Source organism: Rhinoraja longicauda, chromosome 16 (assembly GCF_053455715.1).
Source record: "Rhinoraja longicauda isolate Sanriku21f chromosome 16, sRhiLon1.1, whole genome shotgun sequence".
Lineage (NCBI taxonomy): Eukaryota > Metazoa > Chordata > Chondrichthyes > Rajiformes > Arhynchobatidae > Rhinoraja > Rhinoraja longicauda.
Window position 1 is genome coordinate 13,284,000 of NC_135968.1, and position 19,725 is coordinate 13,303,724.

Sequence of the window (19,725 nt, forward strand, 5' to 3'; positions counted from 1 at the left end):
ATAATAAGATTCTGACAAACTCACATGAACTGCAGGGCTGTTTTGATTAGAGCGAGACCTTCGTCTTGATGTGATGCCAATGTTTTCACCTTTCAGCAGAGAATGAACAACATCATCCAAAAAAGTCATTTGTACCATAGAAGGATCGACATTCTGTGGTTCTAGCACCTGGTTTGTTCACAAAAGCAGGACAGCATTTACAATATGCCACAAAAAAAATTACATTTAGTGTTCTCATGTCAGACTACAGTAAGTGTGCATTGAATTAACAGCATGTTAATGCCAATCAGCACTGGTAATAGTTATATATTTCTCATCCTCAACTGGTTGTTGGATGTTACTATTGTTTCATTTTGTTGAATGTCCTGTCAATGTTTGTTATTGTGATTTATATACTAAAAAATATGCCACGAGCAAAACTGAACCATGGTATGTGTCATCACCTACATTAAGGTGGAAAACAAATATATAATCATTAAATATGCAAAGTTAAGGAACGGAAAATTAAATGAAATTTGTGCATTGCTCGCATTTGATTTTTCAAAAGATAATGAACAAATTCATGCAGCCCTAATAAGCATTTCCTCAAATCTATTTACCTGGTCGTTCATCACGATCATAGTGCGACTTAAAAGATCATGGTAAGTAATGATACCAGTGAACCACTGGGTGGCAGAATCTTGCCTGTACACTCGCACTCTATAGCCGTTCAATGAATAGGGACCTGCAAGGTGTAAAGCACAAATTGAGCAACTAGTCATCGCATAGGAAGATAATTGGCCAGAAATAATGTTTTGCATCAATTTTGATGTTGTAAAAGTTGAATAAATCATCCTAAAATAATTGACTCTTTTTAAAATTATCATGCATTAGAAATGATAATGAAACAGTGCTATTATCATAACAATCAGCTTGAATATGGAAAAGCATTCCGAGATTAAAAATAGTTACTGGATTATGTTACAAAATAATTCTACCACAAGACGACAAGATAAACACAAAACAATACCTTGCATAAAAATTTCCTGAACCTTTTGTTCTTTAACCCAGGCTTTTACTTCTTCATGAAGAGGGGGGTTGTCCCTGAGAACTGGGCTCAGACTGTCTATATCATCCTTTTAAAAAAAATAACAAGTGCCTGTTATTTTTTGAAAATCAGTATGTTTGCATTATTTAATATTAAGCATGCATCACTCAGAAAAACAATACTTCTTTACCTTACACCGATCTAAACACATTTATTCCAATAATTTTATGCACAAATTTGATTTTTTTTTTTGCAGATCTGGACCAATGGCGATTGAAGTAGATTCCTATCATTTATATCTCAATGAAAAGAGGTTGAAAATTAAAACAGAAATGTTCAAATATTCGGTGGTAGAATGTAAAATGTAACAGCAGGGACTAAAGTATCGAACAAGGAGATAGCAATGGAACAACCCTGTTGCCCAACTACACCGAGGATTCAATTTTTCAGATAAGCCACTTCAATAGCAGGGTGAAGATTCAACAAAAGATTCAACTTAGAGCAATGTGTCAAATGGCCATGATTCAAGTTATTCAAGTCTTAGGGGAAATAAAGTGAGAAAATGAAAATAATTATCACCCATTATATTTATTTAACATATTATTCAAAAGGTAGCTCTCTGATTGATAATCAAAGGCCACTTTGCATTATGTGTTCATGACTGCCCCATCACTTATTATGATCATACTGATCTGACCCAGTACAATTTCCTCTTCACTGCTCGAACCTCACTGCTCTTTGACCTTTGAAAGGTCAAGGAATTATCTTTTTTTTCTTTGACTACCCCAATGACCTATCTTTGGTAAGATTAAGATTACCCATTATTCTTCTAAACGCCAAAGATTATAGATCTAATTTATTTCATTTTCTGAAATTGGGAAACTCTCTCAAGCTATGAATAAATTAGCCTACTGAGCCTTTACAGTATATCCTTTCTCAAATAAGGGGACATGAACTGTGTACAGTACTTCTAGCTGTGACCTCACAAGTACCCTGTACAATTGCAACAATACTTTTCTATTTTTTAAACTGCTTTGAAATAAAGTCCAAAATGCCATTTACCTTCTTGAATACTGGTTGCATCTGCCTACTTACTTTCCTTTTGTTGTTGCGACTCATGCAAAACAACATCTAGAAACTGTCTTGCAATTTTTGTTATCTTATAAATTGAAATGTGTCAGTAAAATGTTCCAATAAAAGTAGAAAATTATATACTGTATAATGGTTACTAAATTGATTCCCTCAAATGTTCCTTCAAACCCTTAAGCAACAGCAGATTATTGATTCAAGTGGGTGACTGGGGCATCAGCAAAGGTCCACTCCCAGGTTTTTCAATAGAGAGATGAATCATGTGCATACAGATGGGATTGGTTTATCCTGGCAGCATGTCAGAACAGACATTATGGGCTGAAAGGCCTGTTCCTGTGCTGTATTGTTCTGTGAACAACCTAAAAAATATTTGTTTCATGTTTATTTTACTATTGATTATGCAATCATCTATGTATGAGTCAGAGTCATTGAGTGATAGTGTGGAAATAGGCCCTTTGGCCCTAATTCGCCAACACCGGCCAACAATGTCCCAGCTACACTAGTCCCACTTGCCTGTGCTTGGTCCATATCCCTCCAAACCTGTCCGAATTATGTACCTGTTTAACTGTTTCTTAAACAGTCCCAACCAACTACCTCCTCTGGCAGCTTGTTCCATACACCCACCACCCTTTGTGTGAAAAAGTTACCCCTCAGATTCCTATTAAATCTTTTCCCCTTGAACAACTTGAACCTATGTCTTCTGGTCCTCGATTCCCCTACACTGGGCAAAAGACAGTGCATCCACCCGATCTATTCCTCTCATGATTTTGTATACCTCAATAAGATCTCCCCTCATCCTTCTGCGCTCCATGGAATAGAGACCCAGCCTACTCAACCTCTCCATATAGCTCACAGCCCTAGTCCTGGCAACATCCTCGTAAATCTTCTCTGAACCGTTTCACGTTTGCCAATATCTTTCCTATAACATGGTGCCCAGAACTGAACACAATATTCTAAATGTGGTCTCACCAGTGCCTTATACAACTGCAACATGACCTTCCAACTTCTATACTCAATACCCTGACTGATGAAGACCAAAGTGCCAAAAGCCTTTTTGACCACCTTATCTACCTGCGACTTGACCTTCAAGGAACCATATACCTGTACTTCTAAATCCCTCTGCTCTACAACACTACCCAGAGGCCTACCATTTACTGTGTAGGTCCGGCCCTTGTTCGACATCCCAAAATGCAACACCTTACACTTCTCTGTATTAAATTCCATCAACCATTCCTCCGCCCACCTGGCCAATCAATCCAGATCCTGCTGCAATCGTTCACAACCATCTTCACTATCTACAAAACCACTAACTTTTGTATCAGCAGCGATACATTATCCCAGACTTTGCAAAACCCAATGTACATTTTGTACTTCATCCTTGCAACAATCTTTTTTATCCACTAATATTTCACAGTAACTGATTCACATATCTAATCTTCCCTATCATTTGCATTCATACAGCACAGAAACATACTCTTTGGCCTACAATGAACATGCCAACCATCAAGTATCTATCTATATCAATTCCATTCGTCTCATCACCTTTGATGCCAAAGCAATTCAAGTACTCATTTAGATATTTAAATATGGTGAATCTGCCATCACCACTCCATGCATTGCAAATTCCAACCAATGCTAATTCCAATTCCTTGATACCTCCCACTCTTGATCTTAAACGAATGCCCTGAGGCGTTGGACACATCTGCTATGGAGAAAAGGTTCTTACTCTCTAGTCCTGTAGATCTCATCAGGCTCTTCCTCAACCACATACTCCAAGGAAAACATACCCAGCCTATCCAGTCAAAGTTCTGAGAAAGGTCAACTGATTACCTTTGATTAATCAATGCTTTTTCTTTTTCAGTCTGAAGAAAGGTCCCAACCCAAAATATCACCTATCCTTTATCTCCAGAGATGCTGCCTGGCCTACTGAGTTACTCCACAACTTTGTGTCTAACCTGTACTCGAGACTCTAACAAAGGCAAGTGTGCCAAATGTTTTCATCACCTCCATGTCTACCACCTGTATAACCACTTTCAAGGAACCATATACCTGCACCCTTTTCTCTCTGTTCTACCACACTCTTCAGGGTTCTAGAATTTATTGTGCAAATCCTGTTCTGGCTTGTCTTACCAAAATGCAACACCTCATATTTATCCGAATTAAAATTCCTTCAGCCATTCCTCAGCCCTTTGGTCCAGTTGATCAAAATCCCGTTGTAATCTTGGATAATCTTCTTTACTGTCAACTATATCACCAACTTTAGTGTTATCCACAAATTTGCTAACAATGCCACCTATATATATATTCAAATTATTAATAATAATGAATGGACCAGCAGGTGGCGCCGAACAATGGCTGCCTCTGCCAATGGTCTGTCTCGTCGTTTTCTTCTTTGTTGTTTTTAGTCTGTTGTTAAATGTATGTTTTAGTGTATCTTTAGTTTTATATTATGTGGGGGGTGGGGGAAACTTAAAAAAATATCTCTTTCCTCAACAGAGATGCGACTTTTTTATCGTATCTCCGTCTGTGAGGAGGATGCTATGAAGTTGCAGGGTGACTTGGACAGGTTGTGTGAGTGGGCAGATGCATGGCAGATGCAGTTTAATGTGGATAAATGTGAGGTTATCTACTTTGGTGTTAAGAAAAGGAAGGCAGATTATTATCTGAATGGGGTCAAGTTAGGAAATGGGGAAATACAAAGAGATCTGGGTGTCCTTGTTCATCAGTCACTTAAGGTTAGCATGCAGGTACAGCAGGCAGTGAAGAAAGCTAATGGCATGTTGGCCTTTATGACAAGAGGAGCAAAGAGGTCCTTCTGCAGTTGTACAGGGCCCTGGGGAGACCGCACCTGGAGTACTGTGTGCAGTTTTGGTCTCCAAATTTGAGGAAGGACATTCTTGCTATTGATGGCGTGCAGCGTAGGTTCACTAGGTTAATTCTCGGAATGGGGGGATTGTCGTATGTTGAAAGATTGGAGCGACTAGGCTTGTATACACTGGAATTTAGAAGGATGGGGGGATCTTATTGAAACATGTGGCGCGTCGATAGAGGCCCGAAATAAAGGCAAGGAGCCAGGTATTTCGGGGGCGTTATGTTTTATTATACCTCGGTTATCAGACGGGTCGAGTCTGCCGGAATGGCTTCGCGCCAAAACCTTGTCCTAATATACATGGTACCGGACCGCCCCCCTGGACTGGTCCATTCCCGTGCCGAGGGGTCGGTAGTAGTATGGCCCGACCCTTGGGAGCCGCCACAGGACCCCCCCCCCCCCAGAACCGGAGGCACGAAACGCACTAGTGGTCGCACAACCCGACCGGACCGCGTACGGTAATCGGTCGACAGAGGGGCCGGCGGAGGCACAGTTGGAGGGACAGGTGGTGGGTCCCGGAAGGGTGGGCGACCTCGTGGCCGAGGCTGGGCAACCCGCACCGGTTGGTCAATGTCTAAGTGGGCCGGCCCCATGTCCAAGACAAAGGTTGTCTGTCCGTGCTCCAGCACCCGGTACGGGCCCTCATATGGCCTCTGGAGTAGCGTCCGGTGGGCGTCACGGCGCAGGAACACAAAGGCGCAGTCCCGGAGGGCCGATGGCACGTAAGGGCGGAATGTCCCATGGCGGGACGTCGGCACGGGTGCGAGCTTGCCAACTCGCTCTCGGAGGCGCTGTAGGGTGGATGAGGGCGGTTCCTCTCGCCCCGGCAACGAGGACACGAACTCCCCGGGCACCGTGAGCGGGGACCCATATACGAGCTCCGCTGAGGATGAAGCCAGGTCTTCCTTGGGCGCAGTCCGGATGCCCAGCAAGACCCATGGTAGCTCGTCCATCCAGTCGGGGCCGGAGAGTCGCGCCTTCAGCGCTGTCTTCAGCTGCCGGTGGAACCTCTCCACCAGGCCGTTTGCCTGCGGGTGATAGGCCGTGGTGTGGTGCAGCCGCACGCCCAACAGGTGGGCCATGGCCGACCACAGCTCGGAGGTGAACTGTGGCCCCCGGTCCGATGAGATGACCACCGGCACCCCAAAGCGAGCAATCCAGTGCGCAGCCAACGCACGAGCGCATGTGGCTGTAGATGTATCGGCCAGTGGTATGGCCTCCGGCCACCGCGTGAAGCGGTCCACCACCGTGAGGAGGTGGGTGATGCCCCGGGACGGCGGGAGCGGGCCCACAATGTCCACGTGCAGGTGGTCGAAACGTCGGCAGGGTAGACCGATCCCTTGGAGTGGCGCCCGGACGTGGCGTTGAATTTTTGCCGTCTGGCACGGAATGCAGGTGCGGGCCCAGTGGCCAACCTGCTTGTGCAGACCATGCCACATGAACCGCGCAGCTACCAGTGCGGTCGTCGCCCGGATGGATGGGTGAGCCAGCCCGTGGACCACGTCGAACACCCTCCTGCGCCACGCGGCCGGGACGATGGGGCGCGGCTGACCTGCCGACACATCGCATAGTATCGTCGCTGCTCCGGGGACGAGGGGAACATCCTCAAGGCGGAGGCCAGAGATGGCAGTCCGGTAGGCGGGCATCTCCCCGTCCGTTAGCTGGGCCTCCGCCAGGGCAGAATAATCAATGCCGGGTGCCACTTCTAAAACGGCATTGATGGCGGGGCGAGACAACGCGTCGGCCACCCGGTTTTCCTTCCCCTCGATGAAGCGGATGGAGGTGGTGAATTCCGAGATGTAGGCCAACTGGCGCTGCTGTCGGGCGGACCATGGGTCGGAGACCTTTGCCAGGGCGAACGTGAGCGGCTTGTGGTCCGTGTAAGCGGTGAACGAGCGGCCCTCCAGAAAATAGCGGAAGTGACGAATGGCCAGGTACAGGGCGAGGAGCTCGCGGTCGAAGGCGCTGTACTTCCTCTGGGCGTTGTTGAGGTGCCGGCTGAAGAAGGCCAGGGCGTGCCAACCCCCGTCCGTCAGTTGCTCCAGTACGGCACCAACCGCCAACTCTGAGGCATCCACCGTAAGGGCTGTCGGGGCATCCTCCAGTGGGTGAACCAGCAGCACAGCCCGAGCCAGGGCCTCATTCACGCCGTCAAAGGCAGTTACCGCCTCGTCGGTCCACACGACGATCTTACGCTTGCCCGCCAGCAGCTCGTATAGTGGCCGCATGATGTGGGCCGCGGATGGCAGGAACCGGTGATAAAAGGCCACCATGCCGACGAACTCCTGCAGGCCACGCACCGAGGACGGACGGGGAAACCGGCGGATGGCGTCTACTTTGTCCGGCAGGGGAACCGCGCCTTGTGAAGACACACGGTGGCCGAGAAAGTCAATTGTGGCCACGCCAAGGCGGCACTTGGCGAGGTTTATAGCCAACCCGTGCTCGCTGAGCCGCTGAAAGAGCTGCCGGAGGTGGGCACAGTGCTCCTGCCGCGAGCGGCTGGCTACCAACATGTCGTCGAGGTATACGAACAGGAAATCCAGCCCGCAACACACGCCGTTCATTAACCGCTGAAATGACTGCGCGGCGTTCTTGAGGCCGAATGGCATCCGTACGAACTCGTAGAGTCCGAACGGCGTGATGATTGCCGTCTTGGGCACATCTTCTGGGTGGACCGGGATCTGGTTGTAGCCTCGCACCAGATCCACCTTCGAGAATATCGTGGCCCCGGCCAAATGGGCGTTGAAGTCCTGGATGTGGGGCACGGTGTATCGGTCCTCGGCGGTAGCGACGTTCAGCCGCCGATAATCCCCGCAAGGTCTCCAGCCCCCGTTTGCCTTGGGGACCATGTGGAGTGGGGATGCCCATGGGCTGTTGGAAGGGCGGACGGTCCCCAAGGACTCCATCGTGCTGAACTCCTGCCGTGCCAGGCGTAGCTTTTCAGGCGGCAGTCGGCGTGCTCGTGCGTGGAGGGGTGGGCCGGTAGTTACTATGTAATGGAACACCCCGTGCTTGGGGGTCGACGACCGGAATTGCGGGGCCATAATGTCTGGAAACTCCGCCAGAACCCGAGCGAAATGGGAGTCCACGGACGACAGTGGGCGTACAACGGGCTCATTCAGCCGCAGCGCAATGGGCTCCATCATGGCGGCGTGGACCAAGCGCTGCTGCCTGACATCCACCAGGAGAGAATGAGCCCGCAGAAAGTCAGCCCCGAGCAACGGCTGGGAGACGTCGGCGATTGTAAACTGCCACGTGAAATGGCTGGCGCCGAAAACGATGTGGACCATGCGGACGCCATAAGTCCGAATGTGGCTCCCATTTGCAGCGGTGAGGATGGGCCCCCACTCCCAGAACCAATGTCCAGCAGCGAAGGGGGCAGGACGCTCAGCTCCGCCCCGGTATCCACGAGGAAGCGGCCCCCGGAGCGCCGATCCCAGGCGAAGAGGCGGTGAATCTGGCCGGCCGCCGCGGGGACTATTGGCAGCCGGCCCCGGCGTTTCCCGGGAACGTGCACGGCTGGCGGCATTGTCGGGCTGCAGCACCCCAGCGCTGGTGGTAATAACACCAGTGCCTCCTGCTGGTGCTGGCTGGATCCTGCTGGTGTGGGACTACAGGTGCATGTGCGGGTGCAGGACCCGCAATGGCCACCGGGGGCGATCTCGCAGGCCTCCGGGGCGTAGCTGTCACTCCTTCCACAGCTCCCCCGCCTGACCGGAGAAAATCGGGAGCTTCTCGAGTGACGTTTAGCACGCTGATGTCATCACGGCGCGCCGCCCACAGCGCATCCGCGCGCCTGCCGAGGGCCCGGGTGTCTGCAATGGAGGCGTCGGTGAGCTGCAGGCGAATGTCGGCCGGCAGCAGGTGCAGGTAGGTGTATTCAAACATCAGGCACGGTCTGTGCCCGTCGAGCAGCGCGACCATCTCCTTCAGGAGGCTAGATGGGCGCTGGTCACCGAGGCCTGGCATGTGGAGGAGCCTTTCGGCCCGCTCCATTCGGGTTAGCCCGTAGGTTTGGAGCAGCAGCTCCTTAAGGGCTTCATATTTATCGTGGGCCGGGGGGTCCTGGATGAACTCCGTTACCTCTTCGGCCGCGTCCTGGTCAAGGGCTCCCACCAGGTGGAAAAAACGGGTATCATCTGTTGTGATGCCCCACAGCTGGAACTGGGCCTCCGCTTGGTAAAACCAAACGCGAGCCCAGGTGGTCCAGAAGGTCGGGAGCTTGATGCCTACCGCGTCGACAGCTGCGGCTTGGTCGGCCTGCGAGCCGGACTGACGGTCGGCTATCCATTGTTTGTCCATCCTAGTATGAATGGACCGTCGAGGTCACCAATGTGGCGCGTCGATAGAGGCCCGAAATAAAGGCAAGGAGCCAGGTATTTCGGGGGCGTTATGTTTTATTATACCTCGGTTATCAGACGGGTCGAGTCTGCCGGAATGGCTTCGCGCCAAAACCTTGTCCTTATATACATGGTACCGGACCGCCCCCCCTGGACTAGTCCATTCCCGTGCCGAGGGGTCGGTAGTAGTATGGCCCGACCCTTGGGAGCCGCCACAAACATACGATTATTAAGGGATTGGACACGTTAGAGGCAGGAAACATGTTCCCAATGCTGCGGGAGTCCAGAACAAGGGGCCACAGTTTAAGGGGTTCGCCATTTAGAACGGAGATGAGGAAAAACTTTTTTAGTCAGAGTTCTAAATCTGTGGAATTCTCCGCCTCAGAAGGCAGTGGAGCCCAATTATCTGGATGCTTTCAAGAGAGAGCTAGATAGAGCTCTTAAAGATAGCGGAATCAGGGGATATGGGGAGAAGGCAGGAACGGGGTACTGATTGTGAATGATCAGCCATGATCACATTGAATGGTGGTGCTGGGTCGAAGGGCCGAATAGCCTACTCCTGCACCTATTGTCTATTGTCCGTCCACACTGCGGCCTAACAACGTGGAGCTGGCGGCCTCTTGCTGGGGATCCACTTCAGGAGCTCCAACCACGGGAGCCTGCGGACTTAACATCGTGGAGCTGGCGGTCCCTTTGCCAGGGATCGACCTCAGGAGCTACAACCATGGGCGCCTGCGGACTTAACATTGTGGAGCTCACGGCCCCTGGTTAAGGACTCACTTCAGGAGCTCCAAGCCGCAGGAGCTTCGACCACCCCGATGCGGGAGCTTTGATCGCCGGTTGCGGGAGCTTCGATCGCCCCGACTGCAGATGGTTCGACTGCCCCGACCGCAGGAGAAAAGAATATAAGACTTTATTGCCTTCCATCACCGTGGGGAATGTGGTGGATCCATTGTGATAGATGTTTATGTTAATTTTTAAGTAGTTGTGTGTCTTGTTGCTTTTTTTGGTATGACTGTATGGCAAAATCAAATTCTTTGCATGTTGCAAAACATACTTGGCTAATAAATTAATTACGATTACAATTACGACAACAGTGAGACCCAGCACCGATACGACTACTTTTGCACGCATACGTCTTTTCAGGTCAGGTCCCTCCATCAGCGGTTTGTTTCATTGCTCAAGATTCCAAGATCTGCAGTCTGTTATCTCCATCACAGTAGCAAAGTAAGGTGTCTGCCATTCAAAATAGGAAAGAGAAGAAAATACTTCACCCAGCGGGCAGTGATCTTCGGAGTTCTCAACCCATGAATTAGAGAAACTCCATCACTCAATGTATTTCCAAAAAAGGAATCAAGGGCTCTAGGGTCAGTGCAGGAAAATGACACTGAGGTAAAAGATTAGCAACGATATTACTGAATGGCATGGCAGGGATGAAGGGCTGAAATGTCTGCTTCCACTTTCCTTTGTTGTTTATGTTCCAGCTCGTCACACTTGATTTCATAATGATCTAAAATAACTTAGACTCTGTCTTTTTTGTACCTTTCTATATTAAATCATCAGGCCAATAGACATATCAAATTTATACTTCCTGCAGAAAGCTGCTTACAGAGATGTTCCACTTTATACAAGATCATGTAAGCCACCTTTGTTATAGTTGAGACTCCCAATGATAGCTCAATGAAGAAGCAGCACTCTAGGATGAAGGAGCAGACTTCATCAAAGCCAGAGATAAGCTTAGCATGTAGTGCATAACTGCACAAATTGTGGTCATGTAGGTTGATGAGCTGCAAGTGCAAATAGATATGGGAAATGAGGTAATGGCGATTACTTGATTACTAAGATATAGGTCTAAACATAAATAAATGGGCACGCTAGGGCAATAAATATTTTGAGTTACAGTTGTCCAGGAAAGACAGAGAAGGATAAAAAGGGGAGGAGGTGTGATAGTAGTTACTGCATACTTGAGGAAGACATGGGAAATATTCTTCAGGAGACGAAGGCTGGACTCATAAAGTTTAAGATAGGAATCAATACGTAACTGGGCATTTTCTCCTGGTCACCAAATAGTGACAAGGAGGTAGAACTGCAAATCTAGTGTGAAATTACAGGAGGTGGTAAGAGATGGAAAGCAACTGGTAACTCCAACATTAATAGGAACAATTTTTGAGGACAAAGAAAGGCAGGGAATTTCTTGGGGAATCAGTGGAAGATAACAGTGATGGATGTGCTCCTAGGAATGAAATGAACCAAGGGTTAGTCTGGGAACACGTGGGACACAGTGCTAATAGTACTGTAAATCAAGATTTGCAATGGCCAAGGACAAACAGCAATCCAATTGAGACTTTCTCAACTGAAAAATGTGCTCAGCAGGTAGCCCAATCAGGACATTGCAATACCCAATTTGAATTAAGTTGAAGTCCACATAAAATGGCCAGTTGCAGATGTGGCCCACTGGGGCATACAGACTGTGAATCAGCAGTTCACAGAAAAGTGAAAAAGCAAAATTGCGGATGAAATGATAGACTCGTGTAAAAATGATCTGAAAATCTCTCAGCTCATAAATAGAAAATAGTACAGAGTTTGGACTAATTGGTTGAGACTAACTAACCTCCCTCTGCACCGAGACTCATGGCTGAAATAGTTAATAAACACTGCCGCTGAATTTATCAGAGGATGCGGGCAAGAACCAACAAAAGGGAAGGTAGCAAAGATGGCATAAGACAAGAAATTCATTAAGTACTTAGATAAACTGGCAGAGGTTAAAGTAGATAACTTATCCAGTCTGAAGGTATTTATTCACAAAATGCTGGAGTAACTCAGCAGGACAGGCAGCATCTCAGGAGAGAAGGAATGGGCGACGTTTCGGGTCGAGACCCTTCTTCAGACTGATGTCAGGGGGGCGGGACAAAGGATAACTTATCCAGCTTTTAACAAGTGGAAATGGCAATTTCATCAACCATATAAGATTTAGGCAAGACAAATGAATAAAATCAGATTTAATGAAATTAAGATCCAGAATGATATGGGGAAAATGTTTTACACCATGGGCAGTTACAATCTGTAATCCACTGCCTAAAACTGAGGAGAGTACATACAGTTTGCGATTCTCAAAAAGGAATTTGCTAAATATTTGAAGTCTATGTCTAAACCTGGAAAAAGAGTAGGGAACAAGACTTAGTAGATTGTGCTACCAAGAGCTGAGACAGATTCAAGGGGCAAAAATGGCTCCTCCTGTGCTGTAACAATCTGATGATTCTGGTATGTTAATTTCTCTTAAAAATAAATATCAAGTTCAAACATACTGCACAGGTCTAATTTTAAACCTCATGTTGTCTCACATAGTTTCCTGTTCCTCAATCTAGGCTGAAGTAAGTTTTTATATCATAAATCCAACAAATTACCTTAAGTTGTACTATTTTTGATCAGGAAATAGGTCAATCGACAGCACTCAAAAACCATATAATCTTTTAGTGTGGACAACATGCTTCAACATTCCAGGAACATTTAAAACTAACAAAAATGAACAGAAAAATTCAAACTCTCGGGTGTCAATTCTTAATTATGCTTCAACTAAACACTGAAGCCAAGTGTTAAATTATAACACTTCTTACCACAAATAATATACGACAGGTTCCATAACAGTATCCTGTCTGATGATAGTATCACACTTCCCTTTTACAATGATTGATGTTAATCAACAAGATAATTGGCAATGCATCTCATAGTTTTCAATACATTTCCCCAAGCCACATCAATCTTATCCTCGTCATCATTGGATCAATAGGTTCTTCTTGGTAAGGAAATCATAAAGACCTTTTCTAGACACATTTTGAAAAAGTCTAAACTTAAGGACGATTTTTGTTTTAAGTTTCAAGCAGTTAAAATTTATAAACTGGTTGAGAACAATGTGCTGCAGATCACCTCCCCTGAAGTTTGATGTTCTTCAACTTGTTGTCCTGGGTCCCACACAGATCTTTCTGTCCTGGGTCCTACACAGACCTTTCTGTCTTGGGTCTCCTCCATTGTCAGAGTGAGGCTAAACGCAAATTGGAGGAACAGCATCTCATATTTCGCTTCGGCAGCTGACAGCCTAGTGGGATGAATATTGATTTCTCTCTCTTCAGTTAGTGGCATTCCCTCTCTATCCCTCTCCCATCCAAGTTGCACTAGGATCTCATTTTCACCCTGCAAACAGCTAACAATGGCCTGCTTCCTTTATCATCATTACTTTTTTGCATATCTTTCATTCATTGTTCTTTATCTCTCCACATCACCATCCATATCTCTCGTTTCCCTTATCCCTAACCAGTTTGAAGGGCCTCGACCCGAAACGTCATCCATTCTTTCTCTCCAGAGATGCTGCCTATCCCGCTGAGTTACGCCAGATTTTTGTGTCTATCTTTGGTGTTCGCTAATACTTGATTACTATGCGCATGCTGAGGGCTAGAAGGGTGGGGATAGGTGAACAAGAGAGGGGGCCGAGGAGAAAGGCAGCAGAGGGGACCGAGGAGGGAGGTAGAGCAGTTTCGGGGGAGGGCGGGAGAGCAGATAAAGGGGGAGAGCAAGAGAGTGGGAAAAGGGGAGAACTAGAGTAGCAGGGAGAGTGTGTCACCATCACACCCAATGCATCACAAAGTCTTTGTTTGATTGAGGAAAAAAGGTATTCAAGGTGAAACCCCCAGACTAAACACAAAACTTATTCCACCAGGCAGCAATGAGTTTCCCCATCTACATATTTTTGACAACTGAAAAGCCTACAATGAGGCAATGCAAAGCACTGGTAAAATATAACACTGTTTCTGCAAAACTCTTCAAACTTAGTAGACAATATTTTTATAAAATCAATACTATAAATATGCAAAATAATCTTAGCACATGTGGTACTTTCCACAGTAATCACTATCATAAAGTAATCACAATCATAAACTGTCCTTCATGGAACTTACACAACAGATCATGGTTAAGGACTCGCCGCTTGCTCTTCCTTAAATTAGACCGATCTTTTATTGGCAAATTTTCAATAACATGGACTTATTCTTAAATATTATAAGCAACTTCCAATGTGCAACCCATACACATTCATATAGAACCTTCTAATGTTAATTTCATTCATGCAGAACCTTCCTATGATAATAGAAACAATTTGATTGAGAAAACTTTAGATCTTACTTAAATATTTCCCTGAAATTAGATTGTTTTTTTCTCGTGTTCATAAAAAATATTGGCTATGTATTTTACATCAAAAATGTTTTCCTGAAGATTATAGGTTATTTGCTCAACAGCTTCAGCTATTTTAATTCAAATCAACAAACCAGGTAGTAAGAAATAACAACTAAGGCTGTAGCATTTGCCTTGAACAATGGAACCAGTCTCATTTATTGAAAAGTTAAAACTTAAATTGTACACTAAAGCTAAATTAAATAGAATCTTGCCAGCGAGACAAAGTGTTGCATGTTCAATTTCAGCAATCATGTTGTTTGTGAAAGAGACACATACTCTTTGGTCGATCACTCAGGCATGCTGCCAGCAGTTGAAATCTGCAAGCTAAGCATTGGCAAAGAACATGAACTTCTCCACCCCAGCTTTGTTGCCATAATTACCCACTCCTATTACTGGGGTAGATGTGCCATGAAATGCCTTTCTCTTACAAAGCAAGCCCCTCATCTGATTGATACATTGTATCAATCCACCAACTACAATCATCCCTGTCTTCTTGAGCAAGCACAAGGAACCAGCTTATTTTTCAAACTCGGCAATTTTCATAGAAGCACACGGCATAGGCATGACCCTTAGGGCCCACCTTGTCCATGCCAACCACGTTGTCTGTCTATGCTAATCTGATAAGCCCACATTAGGTCTGTATCCCTTGACACCTTTCCTATCAAGTACCTGTTCAAGTGCCTTCTAATATTTTCTGCCTCCACAACCTCATGACAGTTCATTCCAAGTAAGTCACCAAAGATGACAGAGAAGAAATGTTTTTTTTTTTTTTAAAACAACCCCTCTACCTTTATTCTATACTCCCTTCCCAATTTTCTGTTTTTCTTACATTGTATAAAGTCGTCGAATTAGAGTCACAGTGAGACGCAGCTTCAGCACACTGAGACAATGTCGACTATCAACCATCCCATTTGCACTAATTCATTTTTATCCTTCCTGTATTCTCATCAACTGCCACTCCCCCTCCCCCCCCAAATAAATTTACCAGTGCACACATTTTGGGATGTGGGAGGAAACTCACAATGTCACAGGCAGAAGAGCATGCAATCGCCACAAAACAGCAGGTCAGGATAGAACCAGCATCTATCATAGACTCTGGGTCCACAAGACGAACCAGGGCCATCTCGCTTTAAAACCAGGGTCACTGGAGGTGTGAGGGAGCAGTCAATATTTCCATTAATTTTTCTTTCTATTGGTTTCTAATATTTTACTTACGATTTTATTTATGATCTGCCCAATTAACATTCTACTCACAATAGACAATAGGTGCAGGAGTAGGCCATTCAGCCCTTCGAGCCAGCACCGCCATTCAATGCGATCATGGCTGATCACTCTCAATCAGTACCCCGTTCCTGCCTTCTCCCCATACCCCCTCACTCCGCTATCCTTAAGAGCTCTATCCAGCTCTCTCTTGAAAGCATCCAACGAACTGGCCTCCGCTGCCTTCTGAGGCAGAGAATTCCACACCTTCACCACTCTCTGACTGAAAAAGGTCTTCCTCATCTCCGTTCTAAATGGCCTACCCCTTATTCTTAAACTGTGGCCCCTTGTTCTGGACTCCCCCAACATTGGGAACATGTTTCCTGCCTCTAATGTGTCCAATCCCCTAATTATCTTATATGTTTCAATAAGATCCCCCCTCATCCTTCTAAATTCCAGTGTATACAAGCCTAATTGCTCCAGCCTTTCAACATACGACAGTCCCGCCATTCCGGGAATTAACCTAGTGAACCTACGCTGCACGCCCTCAATAGCAAGAATATCCTTCCTCAAATTTGGAGACCAAAACTGCACACAGTACTCCAGGTGCGGTCTCACCAGGGCCCGGTACAACTGTAGAAGGACCTCTTTGCTCCTATACTCACACTTTCTTTCCTGGCTTAATTTGTAAATGTTGAAAGTTCCATTGACGATTTCCCGGTGGAAGTTAGTTTAAAAAATAAAGGTAATAAGATTTAAATGAAAAGAACCAGTCAAATGAAGTAAAATATACCTGTTCTGCGATAGAAATGTTCCCAACAAACTTTGATTATAGAAAAACTGCTTTATAAAAATAATTGTGTGGAATAACACAGAACTAGTATGAACGGGTGGTTGATAGTTAACGTGGACGGTGAGGCGAAGGACCTGTTTCTGTGCTGTATCTTTCAATCAATCAATCAAGAGATAATGATGTCTGACTACTGTAGGGAGTAGTAAAAGTAATTTTTAAAGTGTTTCTCCAGTTCCTCATAGAAATCACAATATAACCAATTCGGCCTGTTTAATGCAAATAGTTTTCCTGCATTTATCTATCACGTTCCATCCAATTCATGTTATGAAATCACTTATTGTAAAATTTACTTGGTCCATAGGGCGAAGAATAAAATCTTGTCCATCAAGAGACTGAAATGTGGCTTAAAGTTAGGATTATAAAAACTATAGAAAATAATCCATAGTTTATGAGCCTTTTCACCCTGCTTTTGGCTTGAATCAGACAGGACAATGATTAAACATTAGGTGCCGAAGAGAGGCCTTCATTGGCATCATTGATTATAGTGCAAATAACCGATAGACACAATGCAGATAAATTCTATTCAGAATAATAAAAAGGTCACATTTAAGAAATTTGAAAAGCATGCCCTTTTGAAATGAAAATTTAAATTTGAAAAGCATCGATTTAGTACTTTTTCTGAACTATAAATCATGCCCACTTTAACATCTTCAACAACAACACTCACTTATTCAAACACAGTGTGTAAATCTTTCAGAATTACCTTTAATAATGCCCTATAATAAGCCAGTATTGAACACATTGGTCATTAAATATGAATAATTGCAATTTTGTTTTGCAAGTTAAAAATGAGTAAAAATCGAAGTCTTTAGAAATGCGATTCAAATATGTGGACTAATTTTTTAATGCAATTGTTGTAAAGATGGAAGCATATAAAGCAAAATGTACAGGTATGGCAAACTGAAAAGATTCAAATGACGGGTAAAGATTTATAAAAGATGAGGCACATTCAAGGACTTGAGAATAAAAATGGAGATGGAATAGTGTACTTCAGGAATAGATGTGAGTAATTTCTTCAGAAAGAATGTGTTCGTGGAAAGTTTGAAAATGTGAGGTGAGACATTAGATTAGATTGTATGGGGGACCAGAAGTACATGTCTTATAGGAAAAAAGAAGAAAACAGAATAAAAGGATAGGAAGGGATACACTCAATGACACTGTTTTGCAATGTCATTTGCAAAATCTAGTTTGGTAAGACAGATAATGTTAGAAAAAATAAGCATCGTCCTAACAGATGATCTCAATCCTAATAACGAATCCCATGACTTCATGCTTATGGTCGGCACGGTAGAACAGCTGGTTGATCTGCAGCCTCACAGCGGTTCAATCCCGGCCTCGGATACAGTGTGTGGAGCTTGCATGTTCTCCCTGAGATCACGTGTTTATTCTGGTTTCCTCTCACATCCCAAAGACGTGCGTGCGGTTTGGAGGTTAAATGGCCTCACTAAAACTTTCCTGAATGTGTAGAGTGGATGCAAAAGTGGAATAAACATAGAACTAGTGAATGGGTAATTGATGGTCAGCGTGGATTCATTGGGCTGAATGGCCTGTTTGCATGCTGTATCTCTAATCTAAAACTTGTTCAGAAGTGCATTCGCAGTACACAAAAGAGAATATTTAAGAAGGTGGTTAAGATGGTGCCCATAGGGCATAGGGGATAGCTTATCATTATCTTTCCAGGGTGATTCAAAAGAGCAGGTGAATTAGGCAGAAGAGTGAAGGTTCCAGCAATATAGCTTGATGATTAAAAACTGATTTATCTGCCACTCACTACTTCTGGCAGCAGGTTCCATATATACACCTCTTAAATCTTTCACACCTCACCTTACTCTGGGTATAAGACCCATTTACCCTATCTATTCCCCTCATGCCCTTTCTCAACCTCTATAAGATTACCACTCATCCTCCTGTGCTTCAAGGAATAAAGTCAGAGTCTGTCCAACCTCTCCTTATAGCTCAGGCACATGTCCTGGCACCATCTTCGTAAATTTTCTCTGCACTCTTTCAACAGTAACATCCTTGCTATAGCAGGGTGACAAAAACTGAACACAATATTCCAAATTTGTCTATATATTTGTTTTTCCAAATCCCACTTACTCTTTGGATCTCTGTACTCTATTCGCATTAAAATTATCACCTCTTTCTGATTTTTAGGTTCTACCCATATAGCTTCATTTGCTAAACCCTCATGATATCCCCACTCAGTACTGCTGTAATGCTCTCCCTAATCAGCAATGCAACACCTCCTCCTCTTTTGGATCCCCCCATCACGTTGTAAACATTGTACACCGTAACAATGAGTTGCCTTTCTGTCCTTCCCTCAGCATTTTTCTGTGATTGCCACAATGGCATAATCCCACATGCTGATTCACCCTGTCAACTCTTCCGCCTTAACTGCAAGGTTCCTTGCATAAAAGTAAATGCAGTTAAGCCTCCCAATCCATTCCTGCTTCCAAACACATTCCCGCTGCTCTGCCTGGTTCATTTATTACACACACTTCACTCTCTCCAGTAACAATGTCATTTTAGGACCTACCCTGTGTGCCACTCATTTAAACCACCCCAAACTGTACAGGCAAACCTCCCTTCCAGGGTATTGGATCTCCTTCAGTTTAGGTGCAACCCCTCCTTCTTGTGCATATCATCACTGCCCCAGAAGAGATTCCATTTTTAAAATATGTAGGAAAGAACAGCAGATGCTGGTTTAAATCGAAGGTAGACACAAAATGCTGGAGTAACTCAGCAGGCCAGGCAGCATCTCTGTAGAGAAGGAATGGGTGACGCTGCAGACTGCAGAGTCTCGACTTGAAACGTCATCCATTCCTTCTCTCCAGAGATGCTGCCTGTCCCGCTGAGTTACTGCAGCATTTTGTGTCTACCTTCGATTTAAACCAGCACATGCAGTCCTTTCCTACATATTTTTAAACTTTCAGTCTGAAAAAATGTCTCGACCTGAAATGTCACCCATTCCTTCTCTCCAGAGATGCAGCCTGTCCCGCTGAGTTACTCCAGCATTTTGTGTCAACTTACATGTTTAAAATATCTCTACTTTGCTCTTTGAACATGTTATCCTACTTTAATGTATATTTCCATTATGTCCAACCTATTTAAACTTTAGCGTTTT

General features: G+C 45.1%; 1 protein-coding gene across 3 annotated transcripts in view; it reads right to left on the bottom strand.

The window, feature by feature from the left end:
• jmjd1cb (jumonji domain containing 1Cb) overlaps positions 1-19,725 on the bottom strand; it is a 108,089-nt gene that overhangs the window by 39,633 nt on the left and 48,731 nt on the right. For all 3 annotated transcript variants that reach the window (XM_078413248.1, XM_078413246.1, XM_078413247.1), the window contains 3 exons: positions 1,010-1,115; positions 600-724; positions 25-168 (listed from right to left, as the gene is read on the bottom strand). In XM_078413248.1, coding sequence (XP_078269374.1) covers positions 25-168; positions 600-724; positions 1,010-1,115 — 375 coding nt within the window. The remainder of the gene's footprint in view (positions 1-24; positions 169-599; positions 725-1,009; positions 1,116-19,725) is intronic.